Source organism: Anopheles moucheti, chromosome 2 (genome assembly GCF_943734755.1).
Source record: "Anopheles moucheti chromosome 2, idAnoMoucSN_F20_07, whole genome shotgun sequence".
In the NCBI taxonomy this organism is placed as follows: domain Eukaryota; kingdom Metazoa; phylum Arthropoda; class Insecta; order Diptera; family Culicidae; genus Anopheles; species Anopheles moucheti.
Window position 1 is genome coordinate 96,711,644 of NC_069140.1, and position 27,431 is coordinate 96,739,074.

The 27,431-nt window shown below is 43.1% G+C and overlaps 1 protein-coding gene across 6 annotated transcripts in view; it reads left to right on the top strand.

Moving 5' to 3' along the window:
* LOC128298743 (patronin) overlaps positions 1 to 27,431 on the top strand; it is a 49,917-nt gene that overhangs the window by 6,038 nt on the left and 16,448 nt on the right. For all 6 annotated transcript variants that reach the window (XM_053034516.1, XM_053034517.1, XM_053034520.1 and 3 more), the window contains exons 2-10: positions 16,456 to 16,767; positions 16,853 to 16,941; positions 18,316 to 18,460; positions 18,605 to 18,754; positions 19,134 to 19,234; positions 19,317 to 19,423; positions 21,567 to 21,797; positions 26,878 to 27,006; positions 27,073 to 27,195. In XM_053034516.1, the coding sequence (XP_052890476.1) occupies positions 16,456 to 16,767; positions 16,853 to 16,941; positions 18,316 to 18,460; positions 18,605 to 18,754; positions 19,134 to 19,234; positions 19,317 to 19,423; positions 21,567 to 21,797; positions 26,878 to 27,006; positions 27,073 to 27,195 (1,387 nt within the window). The remainder of the gene's footprint in view (positions 1 to 16,455; positions 16,768 to 16,852; positions 16,942 to 18,315; positions 18,461 to 18,604; positions 18,755 to 19,133; positions 19,235 to 19,316; positions 19,424 to 21,566; positions 21,798 to 26,877; positions 27,007 to 27,072; positions 27,196 to 27,431) is intronic.

Sequence of the window (27,431 nt, forward strand, 5' to 3'; positions counted from 1 at the left end):
TGATTTCTCTGCTGTGATAAAGTGTTTTAGCGCACTCACGTACACCCGATTTAATGCTTTATGTTGTTTATGGCGCTGGCAATGCTTTTGGCACCTTCTCGTGTGTGTTTCTTGGGAGGCACGCAAGATAAGAGAGTTTTCCACGCACGGGATGTGATGGTGCTGATGCTGCTGGTGTAGCACCGATCGATAACGGTCAGGTGGTCGAACAGAACCTGTTTTTCACCTGCAGCCGTGTGGGTGTCCTTGCCGGTTTTACCTGTTCGATGGAGGAGGAAGTTTAAGTGTGATTTTGTATGCTGCTGGTCCGGAGAGCATCTTCGTGGAGATATCTAGGGGATAGGAGTCTCATGTTTGCAGTACTCGAAAGATATTTTTTTTAAGAAAATGATAAAGATGATCGTTTATAATTAAAGATCATATGACAATTAGAGCTTGATATTGAATATTATAGTTGGGAATTTATTTATTATTAAATATTCGAAGATTTTTTGAAGAAGTCTAATTAATTTGAGCGTAACCTCTGATCTTGTTGAAAATGTTGAGAATGCACAAAAGGAAGGAAAAGTCAGTGGCCCGCAATTTGATCGATTGACAAGTTCATCAAGGTGTGAAGAAATCATTATCTTGAGATGTGTTTTTTTTTTGGTAACCCACACCATATGAATATTCAATTCGTTTTCTCGTAGCAATAAACATCCAGATTAGGTTTGATAAATTAGGTCAAGAGGCACTTGGAGAAATGATACTTCTTTCAAACGCCCCTTTTGTGATCGTTTCGTGGGCCGTGAAGCGCCGTGTTTTCAAGAGTGTGTAAAGATATATCACCCACCCACTATCGTATACCGAAGACAACACAAAAAATTACCGTTGTAGCCATATTGCTGATGAATGTTTAGGGAACTCCCAAAACACATCCACCAGTAGCAAAACTCTCCATAAGACATTCGCGCTGTGACCTCATTGGTAATGCACCGATCATCATCATCATCATATCGACATGCTACTCACGTTTAGTGGGTTAGGAGGTTTCGCAAAAAATTAACCACGAGAAAGAGAGAACAAACAGAAGACTACATCAAATAAGTTAAACTTACACGGTACGCACCTCCCACCTCGTGTGCGACTTTCCTTTCCACAAGACAATGAAATGAAAAACTATGCTGAATATTTGAGGGGGCTCACCAATCCGCAAACTAGAAAGTGCATTCGTGTCAGTCGTGTAGAGTCGAATGCTTTTTGTCAGTTAGACGCAGTCCAACCAAAGTGTGTGCCAAAAAATGCACTAAACGCAATAAATAAATCAATATTTCAAAATGTCAATAGAAAACACGAAAAATGATTCCTCAATTCAAAAGTCAATCCCGAAGAGAAAAAAAAGGAATAGCTTGGACTTCATCATAAAAGCTAGGGCAGTAACGGAAGGAACCTCACGAGACAGATTTAGGCTGAAAATAAAAAAATAATGTATTACCGATGGAATCCATTTTCGGAGGCATTTCCATTTCCGCTGACTTCGGCTGTGCTCACGGTGAAAGGTGCAACGGCGGTGTTGGATTGGCCGGAGAAAACATTGAACACACCGCCGGGCAAAACGTGAACTGTGGCGTAGTGGATGATGTCACGGTGCGCCGTACTACTATTCCGAACGAATGACACGCGGGAGCCATCGATTTTCACTGTTGCAAGAACTCATCATTAATTTGCAAAGACAAGCTTGCGTCATACTAAATTTAGCATGATGTTTTTGGTTGGAGGTTTGTGTACTGTGTGTTTCTTTTGGTGGGTTTTCTTTTCGCGAGCAGTGCATTCAGATGGCGCTTGATCGTGCGAGAGTAACTCATTGCGAACTTTTATTTAAATTTAGCCAAATAGAGCACAGGAAAAACATTCAAACCAATCATTTAATTGATTTGTTTCTTTGGATTTCTGGTGCTGTTTTGCCGCACATCTTAAAAATATCACGCTCCAAAATACCGATCCGGTGATATCACCAGCACCGGAGGAAAATCGCTACACCACCTACCGGATCCCTCTGGGTACCGATTCTCTTTATCCGTCCCCTGAGGAAAAGCGAACATGATTGCATTCCATCGCAACATGCAACTGTAGAGGAAGGAAAATCGAATGATCTGTTAAACGAACCATGATTTCCCTTTTTCCCTTCTCCCTTTTACACGATCGATGTGTGCAGGGCGGCATGTTGTTAAAGTAGGTGTTAATGGAAATTGGTTCAAAGTTCGTTTGAAATGCCGCTGCCAGAAGCGTTTGGAGAAGATTAAAGGAAGGATGTTATTGAAACCAACGCAATGAGAAATGTATTTAGTTGTAACACCATTATTAACTGTTTGTTTTACCAACATTAGGCAGAGTTGGTTTGTGGAACTTTTGGTCAAGAAAATTTGGCTTTTTCTTGTGATATTCCTTTTCGATGCGCTTCTCGTTCTATGACGAATGCACGACCAAAAAGGGTGTGTCGATATCGATTAAACAGTGGCCTATATATTGACTGGAATATTATGAATTTTTACTTACTTACAGCTGACAGCACAGACATAAAATCACAATTCCGTTCCACTAAAGCATTTTCACAGTTTTATTAAAACAAATTTGTTGATTAACGCCAAATAAATTAAGAGCGTAAGCGGTACCCTGGTCGTAAATTTTGCCAGACTGTTCGTTCATTCTAACACTTGTGAAAGTTTTTCCGCAAAACATAATGATATATCTGTACTTACCAATTTGAAGATTTAAAAAATGTATAAATTTATTTAAATATTTTGAAGCACTGAATTTGATCCCAACTTTGTTCGGCAACGAAGAACTTACGCTTCACACGAAAGTACCCTGTCCGTCCTGAACAGAATCGTCCTCCCTACAAAATAAGGGCGTATCAGCATAATCGCACCTTAGCATGCAACCGCAGACAGTACTATGCTTCAACTGACGGTGAAATGAAGGAAAAATAGGAAAGGAAAATTCGGCCATCCACTTATCCGCAGTATTAGTACTACATTCACGGATATTTCTATTGTAAAACGAGCGGGTTTCGGTTCACACTCTCGGCGTAGTTTCTGTATCGAATGGTTCATGCTGAGCCATTTTGATTTTTTATTGGTAAAGCTTCTCCTTTAATGCGCATACGATGACTGTCACAAATAAAAGACTGCTGTGTTGCTAGTGGCCGAGTGGAGTTCTTTACAAACAAAACCATCATCTTGCCCAGTCATGGTTGTCCAGGTGTCCACTTATGTAATTAAAATAACGAACCCCATTCTTCTCAAAAGCATATGGTATTATTTGGCCTTCTTCGATAAACTACGTACAGCACCTAGTAGTGGAAAAGGTTAATTAATAGATTTGGACAAGCTTGACTGAGTGCAGTGGGTTGATGAGGCGTTAAATTACTTTTAAAAAACATGTTTCATACACAACAAAGTGAAAACTAGTTACTAGATGGCAACTAATGTAGATTATTAGTCTCTAAATCAACTGGTATTTTAATATCCAGACACAATTCTTCTCTGAGCGCCAGTTGTTGCTAATGAGGTTGTGAAATGTCACCAGAAGAAGCCTCAAAATCACGTGTACTGTCCCTTGATCTTGGTAGCTTTCTTTCTTGTTTCCATCTCACACCTGTGTTGACTGCTTCAAACCCTCATTCACCAGAATGACTTCATTCATTGATAAATATTTAACACCCCACCCAGTTGGCGTGGAATCTGGAAACAAGCGTTGACATTTTCGCGACTAATGCCGACCATTTTGCCATTTATCATTTGTTCGCTTTGTGTGCGTAAGTTTGACAAGGAAATTGAGGGCTAGGTCACGACGGAATGGCATCGTACCCGAAGGGGACTGGGCGAAAGATTTTTGTTTTTCGCCCACACTTCATGTTTTGAAGTCATGCGTTCCGTGCCACGATGTAATGTAGTTGCGGGTTATTTACCTGAATCACAGCGGCTGTATGGCGCATGCTACTTCTACTATACTACCACCACTATTACGTTACGATCACTTAGAGCTGGTGAGGTTGAGAGGCCCCCGATGACGGCAGCTTTCAATAAGCAGCGGGCGATTCGTCGCACGGCATCTTCGTGGGAGTACGTTCGAGGTTGCAGCAGGCGATTTTGTAGTCTGTAGTTCGGTCCTAAAAACACGCCGCGGTTGTCGTAGGACTTGGAATGAAATACACAAAATCGCCATTAAAAACAGAAACCAGTCTAGTAGCGGACAAGTGTGGGTTGGCAAGTTATGGTGCGGTGCCTGCCAAGACTTGTCGATGTAGATCACTTCAGAAACTTGCCTGTTTTATTTTAAGGTGTTGGGAAATATATTACTAACTCATCAATTATTTTATGTAAATGTTTCAAAGATCTAAGAGTTCTTTCCAGAATTTTAATTTTTGGACTACTTGGGCAGTTTTGGGTCCTAACAACTCTAATGATCATCTTCGAAGCGGATCAGCATGTCTAAAAAGACATCGAACTCTGGCTGTCGACATCCAGAACTCAAACTTACTGAGAATGCTTTGTTTATCCTACGTCCAGAGCTGTTAAGCACGATAGAACGATTCATCTTCATGCGTACTTTTTTCCTCGTCTATGAGATATATTCGCCTTTAATTACTAATTGACTTGCCGCTCTGCAGCCGCATTGCAATACGCTCTGGATGAAACCTGAAGCAAAACGTGATTCCAAAGACTCCAGAAAAGGCAAATTCCAACACACAAATCATTAGCTTGCATTGTGTCGAAGAGAAAAGCAACGGGGGAAATGAGGGAAACCCGCGTCCAAGCCTTCCAACCATAACTGTTCTGTACTCGGTCTCTCCCTCAAGGTGACTTCAGGCAGTGTTGGTGGTGGAGCACGGCGGTCTTTAAGATCCGGTTGCATTTCCTTCGTAGCATAAACAAAAATCAGTAGCTTGGAATTCGCTTCGGAGCTGTAGTTGTGATTCTCGGCACGCCTGTGTGTGTGTGTGTTCGGGGAGGAAAAATGATTATGTGGAAAATATAGAAACATCAGTCCGTGTGATGAATAGTGGAAGTCAGCTTGCGTCGCCAGACACTCTGCTTTTGGTTACGGCTGCATTACGAAGGGCCTTTTGTTATGATGCAGTAGGCAATTATTTCCTACTGCACCGAAGGCTGAGTCTCTGCAGATAGACGACCCGGCGCAAAGGCAAGAAGGCAAAGAAAGACCTTCACCAGCAGCGTGGTTGCAAGACCAGACCAGAAAAGAGGTGAAGACGAGATAAAAATGGTTTATGCTACTGCTTATGCTGCAGTACTTGTGCCCAGCAACAATCCGCAAACGATCTGCCGCGATGGGCGAACTTGATCCGCAATTCACCCTTGCTGGTTCCCTTGCATCGACTCTGCCACCCGTCCGTGCGATTATGCCCTATTATGTGGAACAAAAATAATAATCTTCTGCAAAACAATCGAATGTACGGTTCTCTCCCAGCGCCGGGTTGTGATCGATGGTGCAGAGGAAACTGATCACTGATCCCACTGAAAGTGGGGTGAAATATTTCCATGAAATTAACCCCACTTTATGAAGTCTCGAGCGGCGAAAGACGACACGTACACCTAGCGGGGGCTGGAAGCAAACATTTATGATCACTTTTTACCTCCCAATTCCGATCGTTCCACTGTGCAGCAGATCGGCAATATGTTATGACGGAATAGTTATAGAGATAGACGTCGACGCCGCCGCCGCCACCGCCCGCTTCTTCGGTTCGGATTGAGTAATAATGATGATTATCTTTGCACAGACAGGCCCCCTCCCGCTTTTCGGTATGCGAGACGTTCCGGCTTATGGTAGACGCGAGGTAGAAACTGTCACGATAATGTTCGTAAAATTCTCCCAACCTGCCTTGCGCTTCCGTGACAAATGGAACGGTGCGAATGGAAGGGAAACAGGCGCCCACCCCTAAACATCCGCAGCAAGAATGGCGCGTTACGGTTGATCTTGTCACGCCGAACCGATCGGGGGGTTCGATCGTCTCGGTTCTGGTGTGGTGCATTCCAACCCGGCGTCAATCAACGGGAGAGGATCGTACCCAAGCACCTTAATTATAACATATAAACGTTTCCACTCTATTCCAATCAACGATTTTTTTTTTCTTCCGTCATGCGGTCCGTGTGTTTGTCGAGGAGAAATTTGTGAACTAGCGGCGGAATGCGTATGTTTAATTGTAGGGTCTATTTTTGGTAAAAGTATAATATTGCTTACACTATTTCTACCGCAACGGAATTTAAACCGAAGTTTAATGGGAATGATGCAATCTGTGGCAACCTAACCTCAAAACACCCCCCGCTTGTCACTCGCCATCGCATCCAGCAGAGCGGATGGTTCCGGATTGTCATACGTTGGCGGTTTTTTGATGTTTGATCGTGCTCCCTCGAAATTACCACTAATTTATTTGTTTAGTTTCGATTCGTTTTCGTATGGTTTCGTATGTTCAGTGGTTTTGAGTATTTTTTTTTTAATTTCTACGGCGTCTCTCTACTTCTTCGCTTTTCCCATATGTGACTTATGACTTACGTCACTGCATTCGAGAAAGATTTCAATTGTGAATACGGCACCGTTGGTTTCACGTTGCTCGGTTGGATCTTTTTGTGGTCTTATGATGCTGGATGTGAATGATTGGGTAATTAAGTAAAATTGTTCCTCGTTACCGTAGCTGTATTTTTTTTTACTTTTTAAAGCAGTTCGTTGAAAGTATGATGCTGTTTGGTGTTTTCTCATAAGCACAGACATTTTTTTGCCTCTTATTTTGTTGCTTATGGTCAATCAAAAATATAGATCAGGTGGAGTAGAAAAAGCAGTGATACCTCTGCTATACTTAATTGAATAATCTTTTACTTACAATTATAATTAATAAGAAGTAGATTACCGAAGTACTGCACCTAATAATGCCATTAAATGTTACGAATGCCCCGTACCGTTTAATTGTTCTGAAAAGTTGCAATTTCTGCACTGGAAGCAGCTTGTTGCAGTTCCAATCCGTGTGAATGTTGCAACGTAAACAATTTTCCGTACTCTCCGGTCCCTCAAACACCTGTGACTGTGTTTCATAAGATGTCGTGTCACAACGTAAAATTAGCATGAACAGCATGAACCACAAGACATTTCTTCACTAGCGGAGTTGATCCGTCAGGGGCGACCTTAAGCAAAATTGTTATATTTTTGTGTGTAGAATTTTTGGAACGTAGAAATTCCTGTCCAGAAATTCGTTTTAAACTAATCGATTCGTTAGTTTTTTATTGTAATAGTTATGTCATGTTATTTCATCAAAATGTTGCTGTTACTTTCCCATATACGTCTTGCACGGCAGTGTGTGTATGCCGTGGATGAAGACACAGCAGAGAATTACGGAAGCGTGTGGTTTATGTTGCGGTCCAGACCATGCAACTGACACATGGTCCCCAGTTGGTCCCCCGTTGTGACTCTCGCCAAAGAGACGATGTCTGGTGAAGCTTGTCGCTAGCGCTGAACAGCACAACGATAGACATAAAATCGTGATGCGTAACAAGCAGCGTTCAGAGGCAGTGTTATGAGAGGAGACCAGCCTGCTACCAAACTTGTTGCGGTGACCCCGTCCGTTAGCCCTTTAATGGTGTGATCTTTGATCCGTTCGTAAATGAAACAAAAACCGCTAAGCAACAGCGTTTACGACAAGCGTCTCTTCGAGCATGCGAAAAGAAAGGGTCAAGCACGTGCTGTGCGTTTGTACTAATTTACTTGTTGGTTAACTACCTCACCAGCACTCCCGTTTGCCCTGATTTGTATGTCACGCAGGAAAACACGATCGTTTTTTTTTTTGCTTTCCATCTGCCACTTCGCCGCCCAATAGTAACAACACCCCACGGAGTACTTTTAACTTATGTTTATGCTAAACATCTCACACTCCTCACAGGCACCTATCGGTGGAACCGATTTGTGGGCACCGAAAATAGCGCACAGTTTCCCGTCCATCGTCACGTTTTACGCGTTCCACAGATTGCGCTTGGACGCTTGGTTACGAAAAATCACATCTCGACTCACGGTGCCCTGCCAATGTTTGTTTTGCTCTGTCCAGCTGCGATCCATGTTGTTTGTAGAAAGGAGCCCTAAAAAGGGGAGGGACACACTCACTTGCTCCACGATCGCAACTGACAACAACATCTTCTCGGTGGAGAAGAAGTTACAAAACCCTCCCGATTCGACCAAACCCAAGAGCCTTTCCGCTGTAAGAAAGTCGTTCGTTCGTGTGGAGCTAATGTCCGAGTTCTCTGTGTGATGCTCACAGTGCGCCAGGGTTAGGCTTGTACAAACCTTCACTTTCTCCTTTGGTGCGATTTTCCCTGCTGCAAGTGGGGTTGTCCGGTTGATTTGCCTATCCAGCCAGCCCACTGTCACCTTGAGCTTTTGCTCATTGCAGAAAGAAAGTGACCTCGTCGAAAGAGCGGTTTGTCAATTTCCTCCCAGCCGTTTTAGTTCCCGTTCCGCCCGACACACTGGGGCGCGGAGTGTGAGAAAGTAGCGTCAAGAATTTCAGATGCATGAACTTTCTCCTTGTGGATCTCGCGCCGCTACAAACGGACAAACCTCTGGTGTAAGCTCGATGTGCACGTTCCGGTCACGGTTAACCCAAGCGTCAGATGTCGTAATGTTACACACGACCCCGTGTCGGCCATGTTCAGTCACGACGCTATTATCTCCCTCGTGGCTGCAAAGCGGCCTGCAAGAACACCGTTGATGTCCATCGATTACCGCATCCACAACCATCCATTCCCAAATAAAAAAAGGCCGATAAATTTCCGGATTGCTGGTGAAAATTTGAGACGTAGGAAGAGAGAAATGTCTCTATACCGAACCGGTGGCACCGCTGGTACACTGCGTGAACCCCAAAGTTCACTAATTGCTTCGGCGTGCTCGTGAGTCACGGTTGATCTCGATAGTTTACACCTTCGTTGGGCACCTTTAAATTATTTACCATCCCAAAAGCGAACTCCTTCGTTGGAGGTCCCCTGGATGTACCTTTAAAGGTCGATGGAAGTGAGCAATTGCCGCCGATCCGCTATCGCGACCTGTGGTCGAGTAAGTTGTGCCCCTGTGAGGGGGCGTGTGTTTGTGTGTGGTTACTGGAGATCACCGATCGGTAAGACCATGAAGACCACGATCGTGATCGGATGTACGCAGCTGTGGCTTAAGAGAGCTAAGCCTGTGGTTTTATATTCACAATTGAGATGTAGTGCATGTCACACTTGACATCTTCCTGCGGTTGTAATCTAAAGGAGGGAACATTAATCGAAACAGAGATCCAAATTGAATTGGAAATATTCCGAAGAATATCAGTTGAAGTGATACAGAATATTGATTGATTAGTCGTAGTTTGAAGTGCAGAACAAGAGCAACGCCACGCGATACCATTACGTCATGGTCGGTCTCAGTTACCGTGCATAAATTACAACCACACGACTCACCAATGCATGTGATAATGCTTGCCGACTGCGTCCCATTTGGCCAAGGTGCATGTAAATCTCCAAACCTCGGGTGGAGTCGACAGAACAAGGCGACAGAAAAGTGTCACATTTCTTGTAGGTGGAACCAACACCGTATAGAATGACCTGACCGGGCGGACAGTGTAGGAGTAGCGCAGAACAATTTGGAACTTTAGCACGGCTGGTGCTATTGCTGGATGGCGCTGTGTGTGTAGCGTTTCATTGTTTTCTTCCTTTTGTATTTGGAACTACGCATTGGAAACAAACAAGTTGTTGTTGCCAAAATATTAGTTACATGCTTATATAATGGTCTCCACATGCCCTGCGGACCATGCAAAATGTCGTTCCGCCTCCGTCTCCGGGGAGAGGGTCCAGTTGGTGATTCCATCTGTGAGGAACGAAGTTCTTGCAATAAAAAGGGAAAAACTTCGCCATCCCTCGACTGTATTTATAAATCATTTGTACATTGTCGTTTGCGGCTAGCGTTTTATTGGCACTTCCAAATAGGACCCTTTATACTAGACACTGATCTTTTCTTTCGGTTTGGCCCATAATTCATCTGGGTGACAATAGAAACCATCCGTACCATTATCGGACGTGTCGCTTTTCCATTCGGTTCTGACAAAGTAGTAAACTGCTGCACGGAAAATAGTCGTCGAAATCGATACTGTCCGGGTGGCCGGGTATGGTCTGGCCTGGTACGGCAAAGACGCATTTTATGCATTCTACGGATGAATGGATGTGTGTAGTAGTCGACCGCATATGCTTAAACATGCAAAACAACACCGCTGTCCGTTCGACCGGAAGCAGAGAGACACGGGCGCTGTTTGCTTGTAGCCCCTCACCTCGGTATGGAACAACTCCCCAACGCCGGAACGCACGATCGGGCCGGGCATCCGGTGTGCGAAGGAAAGAGAGTGTTCCGTCCGTTGTCGCGCCCGATGAAAATGGAGTGGAATGGTGATTGGAATGATTGGACGTCACTTTCCGCCCCGAACCGTGGTGGTGTGCAAAACAAAAAATGCAGCGGAACGGAAATTATCATACCAAGCCACACACAATTCCAGTGTGTTTGCTGGAATTACATTGAATGCCGATTTGGCGTGGGATACCGGAGAATGGCTTAAGAGCCGGCGAACTTGAAGTCGTTATACGGTTACGGAGTCCGCAGTCACGAAGGCCCCAACCAACGGTTGATCGCACATTGGACCTTTCCTTCCTCCTTTGATTGATCGCGCGTTGGTGCGGGCGGGGAAAATTCCTTTGCGATCACTGGACGCCGAATGTGAAGCCAAGACTTTCTACGGAGGTTTGCTCTATCCTTCAGCAAAAGATTCAACATAATGTGGAAAGGGAACTTTCAGATGATCGCAAAGTTGCGCAAGTTTAATATCACATTTAATTAATATCGACTAATCGATCAATTAAGGGCCCAACCATTATTCCCTTTGTGTTTCCGCCCAGGTATCGCCAATTGCTAAGCCTACTGAGGGTCGCTCGACGACGAAGACTCCACTTGACAGCTGTCAGTTTGCTGCTGGCAAATGATATTAGAGCCGTGTTTGATTTGTTTGTGGGGCTTTTTCCTTGGAGCTAGCGGATTGCGTCGGTAGTACAAGATAGGGGGAATGACTGCCCGAGATTGTTTATTTGCAAAAGCCGCGTTACGGTAGGCGTTGGCGTTGGAAGAGGTCTCCATAAATTTAGTGACCTTCCTTTTATCCTTCCTCATATCGGATCTTTGTATTTAAGAGACACAATTTGTGTTGGGCTGATCACTTTTCCGGCTTGCATTTATTTGTAAAACAATTTATATATAATTGTTGCTCTCTTTAACTAGGGGGTGTTGTTAATTTTGACGTAAGCCTTCTAGACATTTTTTATGTTTTATTCTCAATGTTGAAGTATCAGATTTCGCTGTAATGTGCAAATTTATTTTTCCCCACTACGGAAGTTCCAGTGCACGTAAGGGGCTACTATCGAACGGACACCAAAAATCTCGCCCAAATGGTGTCTCTTTGTCGCTCTCTCCTTCTCTCCTTCTCTCTGTCGGTTGGTTGATATACGACATTCCAATGCCCCACGACTCAAGGTTTGACCGAAGCTTGTGTGATCCCCAACAAAAAAAAAGATGGTGGAAACAACCCTCACGTTAATGGCGTGTAGGTGCTGCGTTGTGAGAGGGGTGAACAGTGGCCATGTGTTGGTGAACTTGGCATTGTTCGTATATGAGTGGCCTGTCCCGTGTCGGACGCATCGGGTCGCCCCGTTATTGACACTCTTGCCGGTAATGGTGGAGGTTAAGGTTTGCAATTTTCAGCAAAGCATCAAGTCTCAGGTGTTATTATACAACGTACCGACCGTAAACGAGCCAATAGTGTTGTCTCTCTCTTTGGTTAAAGGGTTGTCGAAAGCTTCTGGAGCTGCCTCTTACGATATGTGGCTGATGGAAGCCAGATTGTTTGCCTTCCGTCCTACGCCATTACGTCATACGGGCTGTGATATGAAATAACTTCTTAGTAGCAGGAAGTTGTTCATGAATAAGTTCGAAGGTAATAATGGACCGTAATCTCTTTCGTTGATAATGTCAACTTATTTTTAAATCTTTCGGAGATCCAGACACGTTTTTTTCTACTCGTTTTACTTCGTTAAACACGGTCATATATTAATGTAATCTCCCCTGTAAATGTATAAAATGCAACATATTTCAACATCTTTATTAGAATTTAGAGCTGATTGTCAGCGGATGGACATGGACCCATCCAACGCGATCACACTAATCCGTCCAAAAACAAACACACAGGATTCCACGGGCGTCATAAGCGTAAAGTAAAAGAAAAATGTTTTGTTTGCCATGTTTTTCATAATCAATCCCACGGGACAACATGTGTGGGATGTGATGGGCGGTTTACTTTCAAAACAACTTCCAGCACCGAAACGGCATAGCCGCCTCTAAACTCAATCAAACCACATCATCATCATCTTCGCGAGGGTACTGCTCTGCTTCCCTTAGCTTAGCGTGGAAAACGATGAAAGGTGATAGACGGTTCATAAATATTTTCTCCGACAGCGCACCGCTTGTCGTCGTCGATTGTTGCCGGTAGATTTGTGTCTATATACGACCATAGTGTGGTACGACGATGGGATTTAGATATGGAAAGAGTTGCATATTTTTAAATTCAAGAGAAGCAAACAATGGGGCGAAGGCTCCTTTACCTGCATAGTAGCGTATACATTTCGCCTTACATCAGCTTTGTCGATCTTCATCACTTAATGAAGCTTAAGGTATCATCATTTCTCGGCCTTGCACCAGTACACTTCACCTCGCCGATATGCCGTTGCATCTGCATCATATTTTTGCTTGAGACACCCTGTAGCGATATTGCCTTCTCCGAAACGCCGATGCTACGCGGTGCCCCCAACCTATCTTGCCGGTGATGATGATAACATTAATCAGAATATCTCGAGGTGTGCATGTGCGTGCCGTGGACTCGTTAATGAGCGGTGGTTTCCCTTCCAAAGCATCTACCGTTGGCACGCCCGACGAACGCGCCCATGCACTCTCGAGGGGCCTCTTATGCGGCACGGTACTACACGATTTAAAGTCCAAACTGCGGTACAGTTATTCCTGGGCAGAGTTGCGTTTCTTTTCGATCGTCGCCCATCTCTTATCATCTTTCCCTTTATGCTCCCGCAGGGTGTCTCGCTCGCGTAGTGCTCGGCTGAGGGGAGAATTTATTTTTAAGACATTCCGCCTTTGTCGCTAACACCCCCTTCCTATCCTCCCATGCTCCAGCAAGAGGTCCGTTGAGCCGAGCGAGAATTAGAAGATTGACAGTGCAGTCCCGGCCAAGCATAGATGCATCGAACGCGCGTTCGCCGCCGCATTAGCATGGCGGAGATGCACAATTTATGCGCATGGACGAGCGCATTAGGCAGCGCTGTGTGTATTTTTATTTTTGCACCAACGGTGTGCTATTCTGAGGCTAGTGCCGGCGACATCTTTGGGTGTGAATCATTCGAATTTGGTATAAAAATGACAAATTGGAAAAAAGTTAAACCCATTTTAACTTATTTCCTCAATTCATTGGCTAAACAATAAAATAATGTTACTGATACTCAAGTCAGTGTCTGACCTAATCCCGAATTAACTGGTCATCATGTGAAAGCCTCATGCCTCGGTGCAGTCAGTAAAAGTCGTGTAATATTTGCCTTATTTACATTTCACATGTGTCACGTCACTGAAACCCGCAAGGTTACAAACCGCACTACACCGAAAGACAACAGAAAACATCCTGCGGAAGATTGTTTTACGTCGCCAATCCGTTGGCTGTGATGCAATTGTAATTTCCTTTTTTTTTTGTATCCCCGAATGCTCTGGGAATGATGCTTCAAAACGGCATGAATTATGTTGTGGTTTCAACAAGCACACTCGAACACAATTGCAAGCGTTGTGATGTTAAGCCAGAGGATGAGGGGAACTTTAAACGTGACTTCCAGGCCGATTGGTACAGGATCGGATGTTGACGTTTCCTGTACAACAGTAACGCGGTACACAAGAAAATGGACAGAAGAGTCAGAAAACCCCATCGCGGTAAGGAAGTTGTATGAGATTGGGGATGGAAAACTTCAAAAGTTTGTACCGATGTACGTTACATCAGTTCAGTTTAAAGTTGACTGGCAGATGAGTTTAAAAAGGTCTCTTTTCTTCTATCGCTCCTCAGACGTCTCCGTAGCGATATTAAATTCGTTGGAACTGTTCGCATTCTAAATGGTTTAAAGTTCGTAATTAAATTACCCAAAAAAGCACACACATTAGCAAGCTTATTTCTCCAAAAACAAAACAACCCTCCCTTTTTGTGAAAGCGGAGTCAAAATGGTTGCGAGGCTTTTACTTTAGGCCAGCCGTTTAAAATCTGTTTATGCTTCTTTAATGAAACCGCCCACTTTCGCCATCCAAAAAATTGCGCTTGAAACAATGAAAAAGGGGTAGAAAATGATCCAGGTGAGTGAGTATGGCCATGTAGAATGCACACACACCATCACCTTCTAAACCACCCCAGGCGCTGGCCAGCGCATGGTGGAAAAATGGAACGCGCCCAACGGCTGTGCACTGCGGTTGTGGCTTGCACAATTGGGCGAGCAAAGCGGTGAGTGTATCGATTTTATTTCGACCGACTAAACGACCTCAAATTTGTTGAAAAGAAGAGGCACACACCGCTGCAGTTCCGCATGTTATGGAGCATCATCAGCTGCTGTGTGGGTAAAGCTGGCGGGCTGATTTTTTGTTTCTACTTCACGGATGCTCGGAAAGTGTGCCTCGCTTGGGGTTCATGAGGCATGATGAAGCAGGAAGGCTAGGGTGCATGGTCTCGTTCGCAGTTGGGAGTCCCTCCAGAGAGAGAGAGGGCACAGTGGGTGAAATATCTTGAAGCATAGGAGCTAAATCTGGCAAGATGTACAGATTGTTTAAGGAGGTGGGGCCTGTGTGAAATAATTGGAAAAGTTTTCTCCGTGCCGGTTTTTGTTTCTGCATGGAACTCACCGGATACGCTGTTAAGTGATTCGTGTAAGGATTTAGCAAGATTTGGCGCGCCATTAGTTCATCCATGCCCACACAAACGAGGGAAGTCACTGGTTAGCATTTAAATATGAGAACAAAATAATTCTATTCAATATGTTGTTTCCCAATTGGGCTTCCATTTAACAAACATACCGAAATGATCGCTCCACGCAAACACCACCATTAAATTACATTGCATATGGCGCGTGTAGGTGTGATAGTGTTACGTTCCGCACCATGATTAATGTTGCATATTCATGCGGCACTAACGAGCGCACATGGCTGTAGTTTGTACGGCTGTGGCACAATCTCAAGCAAAAAGGTAAACAAACTCCCTTATCCCGTGGTTTTGGTCGTCGCCATCATTTGGACCACAAGGAAACGTTCACCTTTAACCCCAGCCCCGAACACGCCTCACTTGACTTTGGTGGGAAAGGTGAGGCATTTGAGGTCGATGTTATTTGGTACGGCGGTTTAGTGCCGTTAAGGGGAGGGTAGGGTGGTTGTGTTGATTCCGGAACCGGTCCATAATTATGCCAATGAAAAGCCAACGAGCGTCACGCACATCGCACGAAATGGCAGGCAATTATGCTGGCAAATCTGAATTAAGTCTTCAAACAGCGTGGTGAGTAGAAAAATCAAGAAGCGATTTACGGGAATGGTGTTTAGTCAAGGACACTACCGAATCCCTTAGCGGAATGATCGCTACTTCCCGGTGGAGTCTGACCTCCTCCTCCTCCTCCTCCGGGCCATTGTTGGCTGGCTGGAAGAAAACAATAAAATTAAACGCTTTATGACCTTGCCGCCCCAAGTTGACATACATCTGGTTACGGATGGGTGTTGCCTTGCGTTTGAAGGGAACTCAGCACCATTCCACTCCACGCAGGAAGGGCTCATTCAACCGTAGTGCGATGCCTGCCAACACTGTTTCGTAGCCTTGTCACACTTTTCCGGCGACGGGTTTTTTTGTAGCTGGATGGTACTTATGCGTGTGCAGTTGACAGATGTTGACAATATTGTCTTGAAAACATTTTTGCAATTATGGAGCGAAGAGGCGAGACAAAACTTTCAGCGGCGATCTGTCGTCTGCTGCAACAATGGAGCGATTAATTTGTCTTTTAGCACATGGTGCCCGGTATCTTGATGCCACACGAGGAGTCTCCCGCGCCCCGGTAGGTTTCGGTGGTGATACGCAATGCTAGCAATGCTTCCAATTTAGTTATGTCACTGTGAGAAGTAATTTATCATTGCGTCGTACAATGAACGCCTCAAGACGGAGTGTGTTCGTCCTACAGGTTGGGGTTTTGTAATGATAGTGTAGTAATTTAAACTAAACGAAACTTGCACTAACTAATGGATGGTAACTGATGTCTTTTTGTCATTTCTTTCTTTCACCAGGCCAAACAGAGGTCATCGGTCAGGTGGCTGCTCTCGAAAGCGTACAACAATCGTGTGCCAGAAATTCTGAAGGATCCGTTCTACCGCGACCACGAAGGTCAGGATCATCTGAAACCGCAGATCGTGGTCGGGCTCGGCAATGCGTCGATCTACTGTCAGGTGCTGAGCAACATCTACTCGGATCCGAACTACCAGAGCCTGAATCACTGGTCGATTCTGCAAACGCTGTCCCGGAAGGGTGTCCCCCTGAACGAGTCGTCCGATCAGCCCCTCACCGAGACAGTACTCATACAGACGAATCCTCTTAGAATTGTAGGTGTTTGCCGTGAAATACACGGTCCGCAGTGGGCAGCTATGTCAGTAACGCAACTTTCCTGCATTGTTCTCTCCCCAACAGAATGCACATATGACTGTGATAGAAGCGCTGATGGTGTTATACGCTAAAGAGGTGGCTTCCAGTGGAAGAATTTCCAGTGCTTTAGAGAGGTATGCAATTAGTGTAACGCACAAGAACGGCTGATGGATGCGCGTGTAACTCGCGTGGGCGCTTTCTACGAACGGCGAAAACGATGATGCAACGACGCAACCTAATGCGGCCCGGCCAAAATCCTTGGAAGAAACTATCTGTAATCTAACACTGACACACCCACCCGCCACCGCACTTGTTGCGGTGTGTTCGCTTCGGTCACCATTTGATGTGTGCTGAAGGCTCGGATTATTGATTCCACAGTAGCTGCGAGTTCGTTTTGTCGCTATCCATAGTTACGAGAGCGAACCGTCATGCCAGTTGGCTATTTGGTGAGGGTAGCTCCTTGTTCTTGAGCACTGTATTAGTGCGATTCCGTGTGTTATGGAATTCGCCAATGCGTACCACAGGTTAGCGGATCCATTCAGAACAAAGGCTACCCTGGCGTAGTAGGGAAGATTTGCCCAACTGGAAGAGTCACCTTTGCTAACCCACAAATTTGCAGACCAATACACGACGATGGATTTGGAAAGGTTGAGTTTAACATACGAATGTGACCGGTGTGCTGGTGATTAATGAGTTGTGAAATTAGAGCAATTTGTTGGCGTTGGAGTTCTTTGAAGTACAGTGATGTCCGTAAAAACCAAATTCCAATAATTTGCTCGTGTTTGGAACCGTGCGTGAATTATATTTCCTTTGGGTACAATGTGATGGTAGAAATGAGGAGAACTGCAAAAATTTCTAGCATAGTACTACCAGCATGTGTGTAGGTGAATCTTGTGGTGACCTCAGCCAACAAGCACAGGTGTATGCTAGTATCACATTAAATCGTTAAATGGGGCCACTTTTGGACCTTATGGCCATCAAAAGCTGAAGGACAGTGAGATGTATCGGTATCGTGAATTCAATTAAGCCCACTCAAAGTGCCGGCTCGAAGTAATAATGACCGGAGAAGGTTGAACGGAATGCGTAGGCATTTCTTTTCAAATTTATCACTATTATTTGTCCCGGAAGTCGTAGATACTAGAATGGACAAACAACAAGCTACCGTCGCATGTTTCCCAAAGGCTAGACGATCTTGACAAATAGCAAATAACTAAATTTGAAACTCTGCTCTAAGAAATAGAAGTCTGGCCTTGCAAAAAGTAATATGACAGCTAGCCACAAATCATTCGCGATCAATAAATGTTGTCGTTTCGATTACGACCCTGGCAGCGACGTTGCAGTCATATGTCTAGAAGAAGAAGGCACGAAGGTCATCGTTTTCGCTAAACAGGAAGCGCTCCCTGTTTCTGTTGTCTTTTTGTGTGGTCTGAATGTTTGAGACACTCTTTTATCTGCAGTCGACTAATTCATTAATTTACTTCGTTTTATTTAATTGCATGTGGACATAGAATTTCTGGCCGTAGTGTAGCGCCAACGGTTCAGCATCATGAAGCTGCCTTACTGAATTGGATTTCGCACGTCTGCGGTGCGTTGAAGAAACGCATTGACTACGAAATGACTTCTAACGGTGGCAGTGGAACCGTGGACGAATACGTAAGTTTCTTGCTGTGCTCGTATAGGTGGAAAGTGAGATACCAAACAGATAAAGAAGATGATGTTGCAAGCCACTGGTTCTATGGTTTAACCTAAATCTCAGCATGATTTTAACAGAATTCTAAATGATAAATTTTCTTCTAGGGTCAACGGCACCAAAGCCCGGACGTTCCACCTGTACGAGACTTTCGTGAACTGTGTGACGGTGTTTGCCTGGCTTATCTAATCTCGTATTACTGTCCCAAACTAGTTCCTTGGCATAGCGTTAAATTCAACCACGTACCGACTATTGAGGTAAGTGTAAGTCACCTTTTTTACTTTTTCTATCAAAGGCGATGGGACGATTGCGCAGTGTTTATGTTGTACATTTCGAAAGACAACCGATCGTAAACGTGTCGGAAATGAACGCGATACCCTGTCACCCGAACTTGGATACGAATTCAAGAATAAAGCAATAACACAAACCAAGCGATAAGTTTGTCGTTTGTAGTAGGAAGTATATAATAAAAAAAAACACAATATGAACATTAGACTAACAAGAAAAACGAGAGGAAGTTATACCGTTTAATATTGATATTCTGTTTATACCAGAGGTGTGCTTATAGGATTTGTGCTTATGTGGGACTTATTTATGTCGCGAATGTATTATCATTATTTTATTTTCCCTTTGCAGGATTCAATTCACAATATTCTGATAGTTAGTAACTTTTCCGAGCGAAGTTTGCCATACACCGTGTTTCACATGTCTCCAGAAGATATAACCTATATGCGAGGGTAAGTCTTCTACCATACTAAGAAAGTTTCTCTCTAATTCATCTCCGTTCTGAAATGATTTTTGTTGTTCATTTCTTTCTAGATCAATGAAACAGAATCTGGTAGTGCTGTTAGCGGACTTGTTCAACCTTTTCGAAATCCATCCGGCCAAATGTGTCTGCTATCCGGGCATGGAACAGCAGTCACCAGGTAAGTGTCCGCATGTCCCACGCACTGTACCCTCGTGCTACTGTACACAAAAGTTTCAAAACTCAATCCCGCGACTGCTTTCCGCGATACCGTTCCACTGAACCACGTTCCCTACTATTCGAATCCATCATCATCCAATGGTCGTTGACGCCGTGTGATTTCTCATGTGTGGTGTAATTTACCTCACTAGAAAAAATCGGTTCTGCGTCAAATCCAATCAGCGCCAAATCATTTGTCATGACATTATCGAATCACGCTCATAAAACACACGATCCAAATCGGTTTTCACCACTTAATTTCGGCCCATTTTCCCAACCTATATTTGGCTTCACGAGTGTCACCGAACTGTGTAATAAAATTGAATCGCTTTTGTCATGGCGATAGCAAAGCCAAAATTGTATGAAAAAATAAGTACAAATGCCTCAGAAATCATCACTGGTTTGGTTATGTTTTTTTTCTCTGTTTGGTTTGGTTATCTAAGCTATTAATTTGTTAACTTGTATTATTTATGTCTCCTTATCTTTATTGTCAAACCCACGAGCTTATGAATTCCATTAGGGGCTTGTTAGAACTCATTGGATAGGTGCTGTGTTGATTTCGTTTCACATGACTTTGTTTTGTTTTTAGTTTCTGTTTTCTACCTCGCTCACTTTACGTTCTATCGATGCATCTTGATTAATTTCCCTTTCTTCGTTTTTTTCCGCTAGTTTCCAGTGTTTGTATCTTTCTGGAATGTCTAGCAATCCTTCCATATTTGCTTAACTATGTTCGTTGGAAAATTCCTTACGGTTATTGCTGAGCTTCGAAGTAGAGAGTATTTGACTAGAATAAGGTAAAACGCACAAAAAAAACGTATTTTACCCCTTGGAGCTTCTAAGAAAGCTTTACATTGCACGTAAACCGATTGGCAAAATAAATTTGCTTCTCTACTCTGAAGACATTTATCGTAAGTTGATCTGAGACCTTGTCGCATACCAGGTGTATATTTATGTTTCTTTTGATCAGTATTAGTCGTTGTACAAGATGCTCTATCTTCCAGTAGACTCAACACCGTATGCTTGTAATTATTGTTTACAAGTTTTCTTATTACAAGTAGGAAAAAAAATTGCTATATGCGAAGCTATTTTTGTATCAGAAACAAATGAATAAAACCTTGAATATTGGCCCCAGAAAAGACATAGCTGTCCGTTATAGATATATTTCTCAACATCGGATATATTATTTCGTTTTTGTTTAGCAAAAGTATTTTCATCAATTGTTAATTATAAAATACAAACGCTCGTTGATTCGTTTTTTCCCTTCAGTTTGTAATGTGTTATGTAATTCTTCCTTAGTTTTTGCATCCTTATTCGGTGTTTAGCATACGACAAAAAGGATTATTCATACATGTAACAACTTATGTTTACTTATTCGATACAATCGTGGATAACACTTTTTTTTATTGTTTGAAATCTAACGTGCCTCTTAAAGTTACGCAATATACTTGGACAACACGGTTCCTCAAATTCTCACCATCATTTTTTTTTTATCGAAAGCCTCTCACATACATTCTAATTGGCATATCGCCAACAAAACAAAAAAGAAAATCCCCACCTTTTTCCATCCGCATCGCATTTATTTTACCTTCACGTACTTTTCGTCATTGATGCCACCACCTTGCCTTCTTTCGTCATTCTTGCCATTTTTCCGCGTGGTAAGGGCTTTCACTTTAGCTACTTTTTTGGTTTTATTTCCACTGTTTTACTCTGCTACCGGGTGGTATCACGGGGCACGTGTTACAAATTGCTCAAAACACTGCAGATCTTATTGGCGAAAAGCAACCTCCACCCGGTGTTCGTCTTCGATCGATCCAAAAATTTCCCATGGGATGGTGTCCACTATCACACCACTACTAATATAGTACTATTTTCAATGTCTCTTCGCTGAACATTTCCATCCTGGTTTGAAACTGAAGTCAGTGTTCCTTCATGTTCCTTCTCATCTACCGCGCATTAGTTATAGTTAGTTTCCTTCACATCAAAAGAGAGGTTCACTTAATCGAATCTCAAACATGCCAAAACCCTTCTTTAATACGTTTCTCTACCTACAACACATCCCGTCCGTTTTGTGTTTGTGTATGTGTGCTCATTTGGGCGCATACCAGACGCATCTGGAGCCGGTGCAACTAACGAGCATGGCATTGCCCATCGGCGAGGCTTCGCGAATCAACCGACGATCGCGGCCATTCCCGATTTGCGTCCCGGGCTCGACTCGCCACCGAGCAGCAGTGGCGGCAGCGGTACCAGCAGTGCTGGCGGTGGTAGCGGTGGCGGCGGTGGTATTGGCTGCAGCAGTACCAGCGGCAATGGTGCCATTAATCGGCCCCCGTTTCAAGGTCTACTATAAGTTACTTTTCTACTTCCACTCTTCCTTCCCTTGCTAAATTTTGTTTTTTAGTTTTACAAATTTGCTCAACATTATTCATCTTTTGTTTATGTTATAATTTCCCTGCTTTCTTTTACATTTGTGACGTGTTCTATGTTTGGAATAATGTTTTCTCATTACATTTCTGTTCGTGTTTTGTTGTGTGAAATTGTTTCCTGGTTTTTTGTTCTGTTTTTGTTTTTGTGTTATGTTTTTCTCGTATAGATTACCCGACAAAAGTACCTCCGCTCTATCGTGTTTCATGCCTCGTTGGCTGCTCATTGGTTTACATTTTTGTTTTATCAAATTTGTTACAAATTTGTTGCTGTTAGGTTTTTAGTATAGACGTAAAAGAAAGTATGCGATCGTAGCTTATCAATCACCACCAGCTAGTCGGAGCGTTCACGAGGCGCATTTTACATGTAGTTAGGGCATTGCATCTGCATGTTGTTGTGTATGCTTTGTACCGGTAGTTGTTGATGTTCCGTTCATTCAGCTAGAAAACATATCCAACATAGTTTGCATATTGCCCACCACTGTCCGTACAAACTTCCCTGTGTAATGTGTAATGTAGTAACATTTCCGTACAGCGTGGTAATGAATCGATAGATTGATTTTTGTTCACTTTCACTGTCGATTGTAACAGGTGTTGTCATGTAATTGCGATTAGACGACCATCAGCACTCCTTTCGTATTTGCATAAATATAGTGCGGTTTAGCATAGCACTGCAAGAAATTCAATTTTTATTTTTTCTTGTATAAAAGACAGATACCCGGAAGGACCACATGTTAAACCTGTTAATTAAGCCGAACAAATCGACAGCACCCAGGGAAAGAACATGTACAGTCTACCTGATTGTTTTCAACAACACTTACACACCCATTCACAAAAAAGGCGTGATTAAGGGTGTTAAACCTTTAACAGCAGTCTTCTTTGGGTGCTGCTTCTGTTTCTGTCGTTTTGTAAATGGAAAATGTTCAAGCTTAAACTTCGCCGTTAATTGGAAAGAAGGACAGTTAAACACACTTGAACGCTATGTTCATTAGGACACTATTAAAAAGGGCTGCCGGTGTTCTGTTCGAGGAATTACACTATGTTTTTTTTTTCTAGGATGTTGATGAGATTTTTATTCAAACAAGCTACTGTCGGAGGGTTTCGTCAATCGTCCATCTCCACCGTATGATAAGCTCAACGTAACAGAGAGATTTTCCATTTCTGTTGATGCGTTTTCTTAATGAATTTGAGTAACCTGACGATAAAAGCGTATTCTATCAATGCGGTCATTAGTTTGAACGGGGTGATTGCGTTGAAATGTTGGGTGTGTCTTCACTTCATTAGCTTCACAGTGATGCACGGGTGTGATTTTATTACATCTACGTTTCACCACCACTGCCGGTTGCTCTTTTGTTTTATAATTGTCGAATGCTCCAAATGTTGTCGAAATAGAAATTCACCAGATGATGAATGTCACCCAGCTTATAGTCGTTTGTCTTTGCTTTGACACACTTGCTAGATACGCAGTGAGGCACGGATAAATTCATTTGCTCTTGCTCTCGGTTCACGTACACAACTGCGCATAGTTCACGCTTTTTCTCTTCCCATTTGTAGTTTATGGAAAGTGGACAAGGTTTTAAAAATGCACTTCGCCAAACAAAAGCGTTGGGATTTAGCTCGGCACAGAAAAGAATGCTTATAGTTTGCAGATTTTTCCTTTTTTGGTATTTGCGCTTGTTTCCAAATATCCATACCCCCCTAACGACGCAGCCAGAGATGATAATTTTCGTTCCATCCCGGTGACGGCGAAAGACGGTGGCTTGCAGCTGCGTGGTTTGCACACTTGTACACAAATCTTGATCCCATTTCCCGTTTTCCCAGCCGCAGAAAGAGAAAAAGAGCAGAGAGCGAAAGATCACCAGCCCCAAAATGTATCACATCCGGTATTTTGGAACGAATTTTTGGCCAAGCGTCGCCTTCTACACACGGGCCGTGCTAGCTCCACAGAGGAAATTTTCTCACCAGTCGCCTTTTTTTTCCACCGATAGACGATCACTTACACGAAGCGTACGTTTTCATTCATCCATCGCGCGGAATCGACTGAGCTGCGTCACGTCGTCGTCTTCAATTGCGCAAACAATTTTTCCCTTACACGTCTACAGAAAATGTCTGCTTTGTAGGTAGGTGCGCTCGAATGAAAGATCCAAGAAAGATCGAGAAAGAGCAAAGCAAGTCGGGGAAGCTTTGAAAGCTTCCCCTAGGTGGTATGTGGCGGTAGCGCTTTTGCGGAACGCACCGGAGACGTCGAAAGGCGTTTCTTTTGCTTAAAGTAAACGGAATGGCATTTACTGCTTCTTTACGCTCTTCTGTCTTGAAAATACGCCAGCAAAACAGTGTCTGTGCAAGCCATGATTTTAATGGCAATTGGGTGAGATTTAGGGCTGTTTCTTTTATTATCAAGTTCACCACCGGCAATTTGCAGAGCAGTGTTGTTGCAAACAGGAGGAAGCGTAGTTGGTTTGGAAAGAAAAGGTGAAAATACACCTTCAGGCCAAGAGAAATTTACTTTTCATCCAGAAAAAAAACAGCCGACTGTGAGTGATGCGCAATGTCGTAAATGACGAAATTTTACGGAGTTCTCAGCGGCAAGACGTATAGCAAATGTAGAGACAACGTCTCATACCACGCTCCTCGACTAAAAATCCCAAAATATACTCACAGTTGCATTTAGTTCTCTTTATCTTAAACATTATCTCAACGTGCTGCTAAGAAGCTGTAAAAGAATACGTGGGAACTTCGCGATCAACAGTTGCTTTTAATTGACTATCAAAAACGGACTCGATCTGATACTTCCGCATCTAGCTTTTGGTCGCAAGCAGTGGACTAAAGTGCACTTTGCTTTTGAGAGATCAGTTTTAATAGAACACCCCCGACCGGGTTTTGTGTTTATGCCCATTTAAGCCCACCAGAGTTCTGTTATAAGCCCCAAGCACCGGTCGGTGGCTGAACATAATTGAAATTGCGTCTGCATCGCCAAAAGGAGCCAACGTAAACTGAACCAATTTGCATCGTCCAAAGATGGACTTCCGGAATGCCCGTGGAGCGATTGTGTTTGTCGAACAAGTTGACACGAGTTGCATAAAGGCTTTGTGTTTACTGGTAAGAAAGGAATGTACAGGTTACATTCCGGATTCAGATGGAAGTGTAGCATACTTTGAGAGGAGTTGTATCTATTGCAGCTTACTTTCTCGGAGTCTTTTCTTTTGACTTTCAATGGAGGCGTGAACTACTAAATGCAGAAAGAGTTAACAAAGCGCAGAGTTCAAGATTTCCACAGCTGCTTGGCAGTCATTTCTTTTTGACGAGATAACGTAGTCTGGAGGGCATTCCAATATACCCAGGCCTGATTGCCCATGGATCTATAAATACGCTAAATACCAAATAATTTGTCAGTAGCTACTAGGCATGTCGAAACCAACATCAGCTGTAGAGTGATATAATCAGATATTTAGGGAGTTAATGGACATATTTAAAAAATAAACGCTTGCATCAGTTAGTATTTGTTTCGATCTGGTTGAAATGATTGTTTGTTTTAGTTTGAGCATTAATGAAGCGTAATAATCTCACTGTACTTACATCATATCAAACATATAGTCCCGGATGATTGCATTTCTCCCATCTCGGCGGTATGGTTTTCGGATCTACCCATACCATCAAAGCACTTACATACAACGCCTCCAATTATAGTTTCGAAATTTATGCCTAATTCGAAAAGTGGGCTCTCGTAATATGAAAATGAAGCCGCTCTTATTTGCCCCATTATGTAGGGTGGTTTGTGCCACTACTCACATCTTTCAGATTTCGTGCTGATCATAGCCAAAAAAAGCTATGTGAAATTCTTCTTCCGAAACCGAGGAAAAACCACACGTTTCAATCTCTCTGATTTGCCGGAAAGCGGTAAAAAATGGAAGAAAACATACACGAACCCGGCCAGCTTCGCATTTGGGCCTGAGCCCAAGACCGACGTAGCGGGAATTATTAATATTATGGTTTTGTTGCGTTTCGTTGCGTTGCGATCGCCGTTTGGCGAGATATTCATTTCACTTTCAACGATCGCTTCGAAACCGCTCGAAGAACGTTTCGAAGTGGAGTGAAATTTTTAAACCGTCCGGCGATTGCTTTCGATTGGTACTTCCGTTGATTTTCGGTGCTGCGAGCACGTGCTGATCGATCGTGCGTGCGTATCGATGATGGGATGCTGCATAAGATCGTAGACAATTATCTGCTCTCTAAAGCACAAACAGAGAGCGCCTAATGATGAAAACAGCGTTTAAGCCGTTTGATTATCTAGATCAAAGCAAATATGTTTACGGTTTCTCATCGGTGTGATCGTGGCTTATTGCAGCCTGTTTTGTTTTGTTTTTTTATGTTGTGTTTGTGGTAGTTGCATTTTTCACACGCTTTTGTACATTCAGGCGTGTTGTCACTGTTGTAATCATCTTTTACATATTTCATCGCGTTTGTTAACTAGCGGCACAAGCTTCTGATAATGATTCATTTATTCAATTGAGTTTAATTTGCAATTTTGTTTATACAAGCAGAAGAGCTTTTTTGCAGACAATACACATTTGTACATCATTCAGATTTGTGTTCCCCGTTTTTTTAGACATTTTTTTTGTTTTTATTTTGCCTTTATAAATAAGATGAAATTAAAAATAATATATTCACATTTTACATAATTCGCGCTAGATATTGTTGCATGCTGTAGGCCATGTCGTTTTTTTGCAACAATCTCAGCTTTCCATTAAACCCTATCATTTCGTATGCGTGAGCTTCCTTTATTTGATAGATTTGTGTTAGTATTTTACCTTTTATTCTTGTGATTGTTTTCCATTGTATCTATTTGCTCTTCCTTAGTTTACTCTGTTCTAGCTTTGTTAATTTGTTATATATTTATTGTTTTCTCCCCACGAAAAGGAAACACTCATTCGTAGCGAGAAGTTAGCTCAATTTGTGTTAAATGATTTCACTAACTTTTCCTTTCCACCCCTCACAGTCAATCGGTCACCATCGGCCAGCACACTCAGGAAGCATATCTCCACCAGGGAAATTCCAGAACAGCACCAACCGCATCAGCTGTACCAGCAACAGCAATCACCGTACCAGCAGGCAGATCCCGATGAAGGTAGCTTGTACTGTGCACTTGCAAAAAAGTCCTTACTAATCGAAGAACCTTTTCGTTTAATTTTAGGATTTATCGTACACCGAAGTAAAGGAGTGCCAACTTTATCCTCAATGCAAGAACCTCTGGTACCGGCCAGAATTAGACAAGCCAAGGAAAAAACAAACAATGATTCGAAAGCAGAGGAACGAGGTACGATTTTTGCATATGCGGAAGCGTGTAAGGTTATAATTTCAACCTTTCGTACGCATTAAAAATTACTGTTCAAGTGTTTCCTTCATAATGCTTAGCTTAGCGTTTGATACGTTCAATTTTCTCTTTTGAGTTTCAATTTTCAATTTGACCTGTTATGGAGAGTCGGCACAGTTTTATTTATACATTTGTTTGCTACCAGCAATATGCTTTCTCAGCATCCATTACACCATACG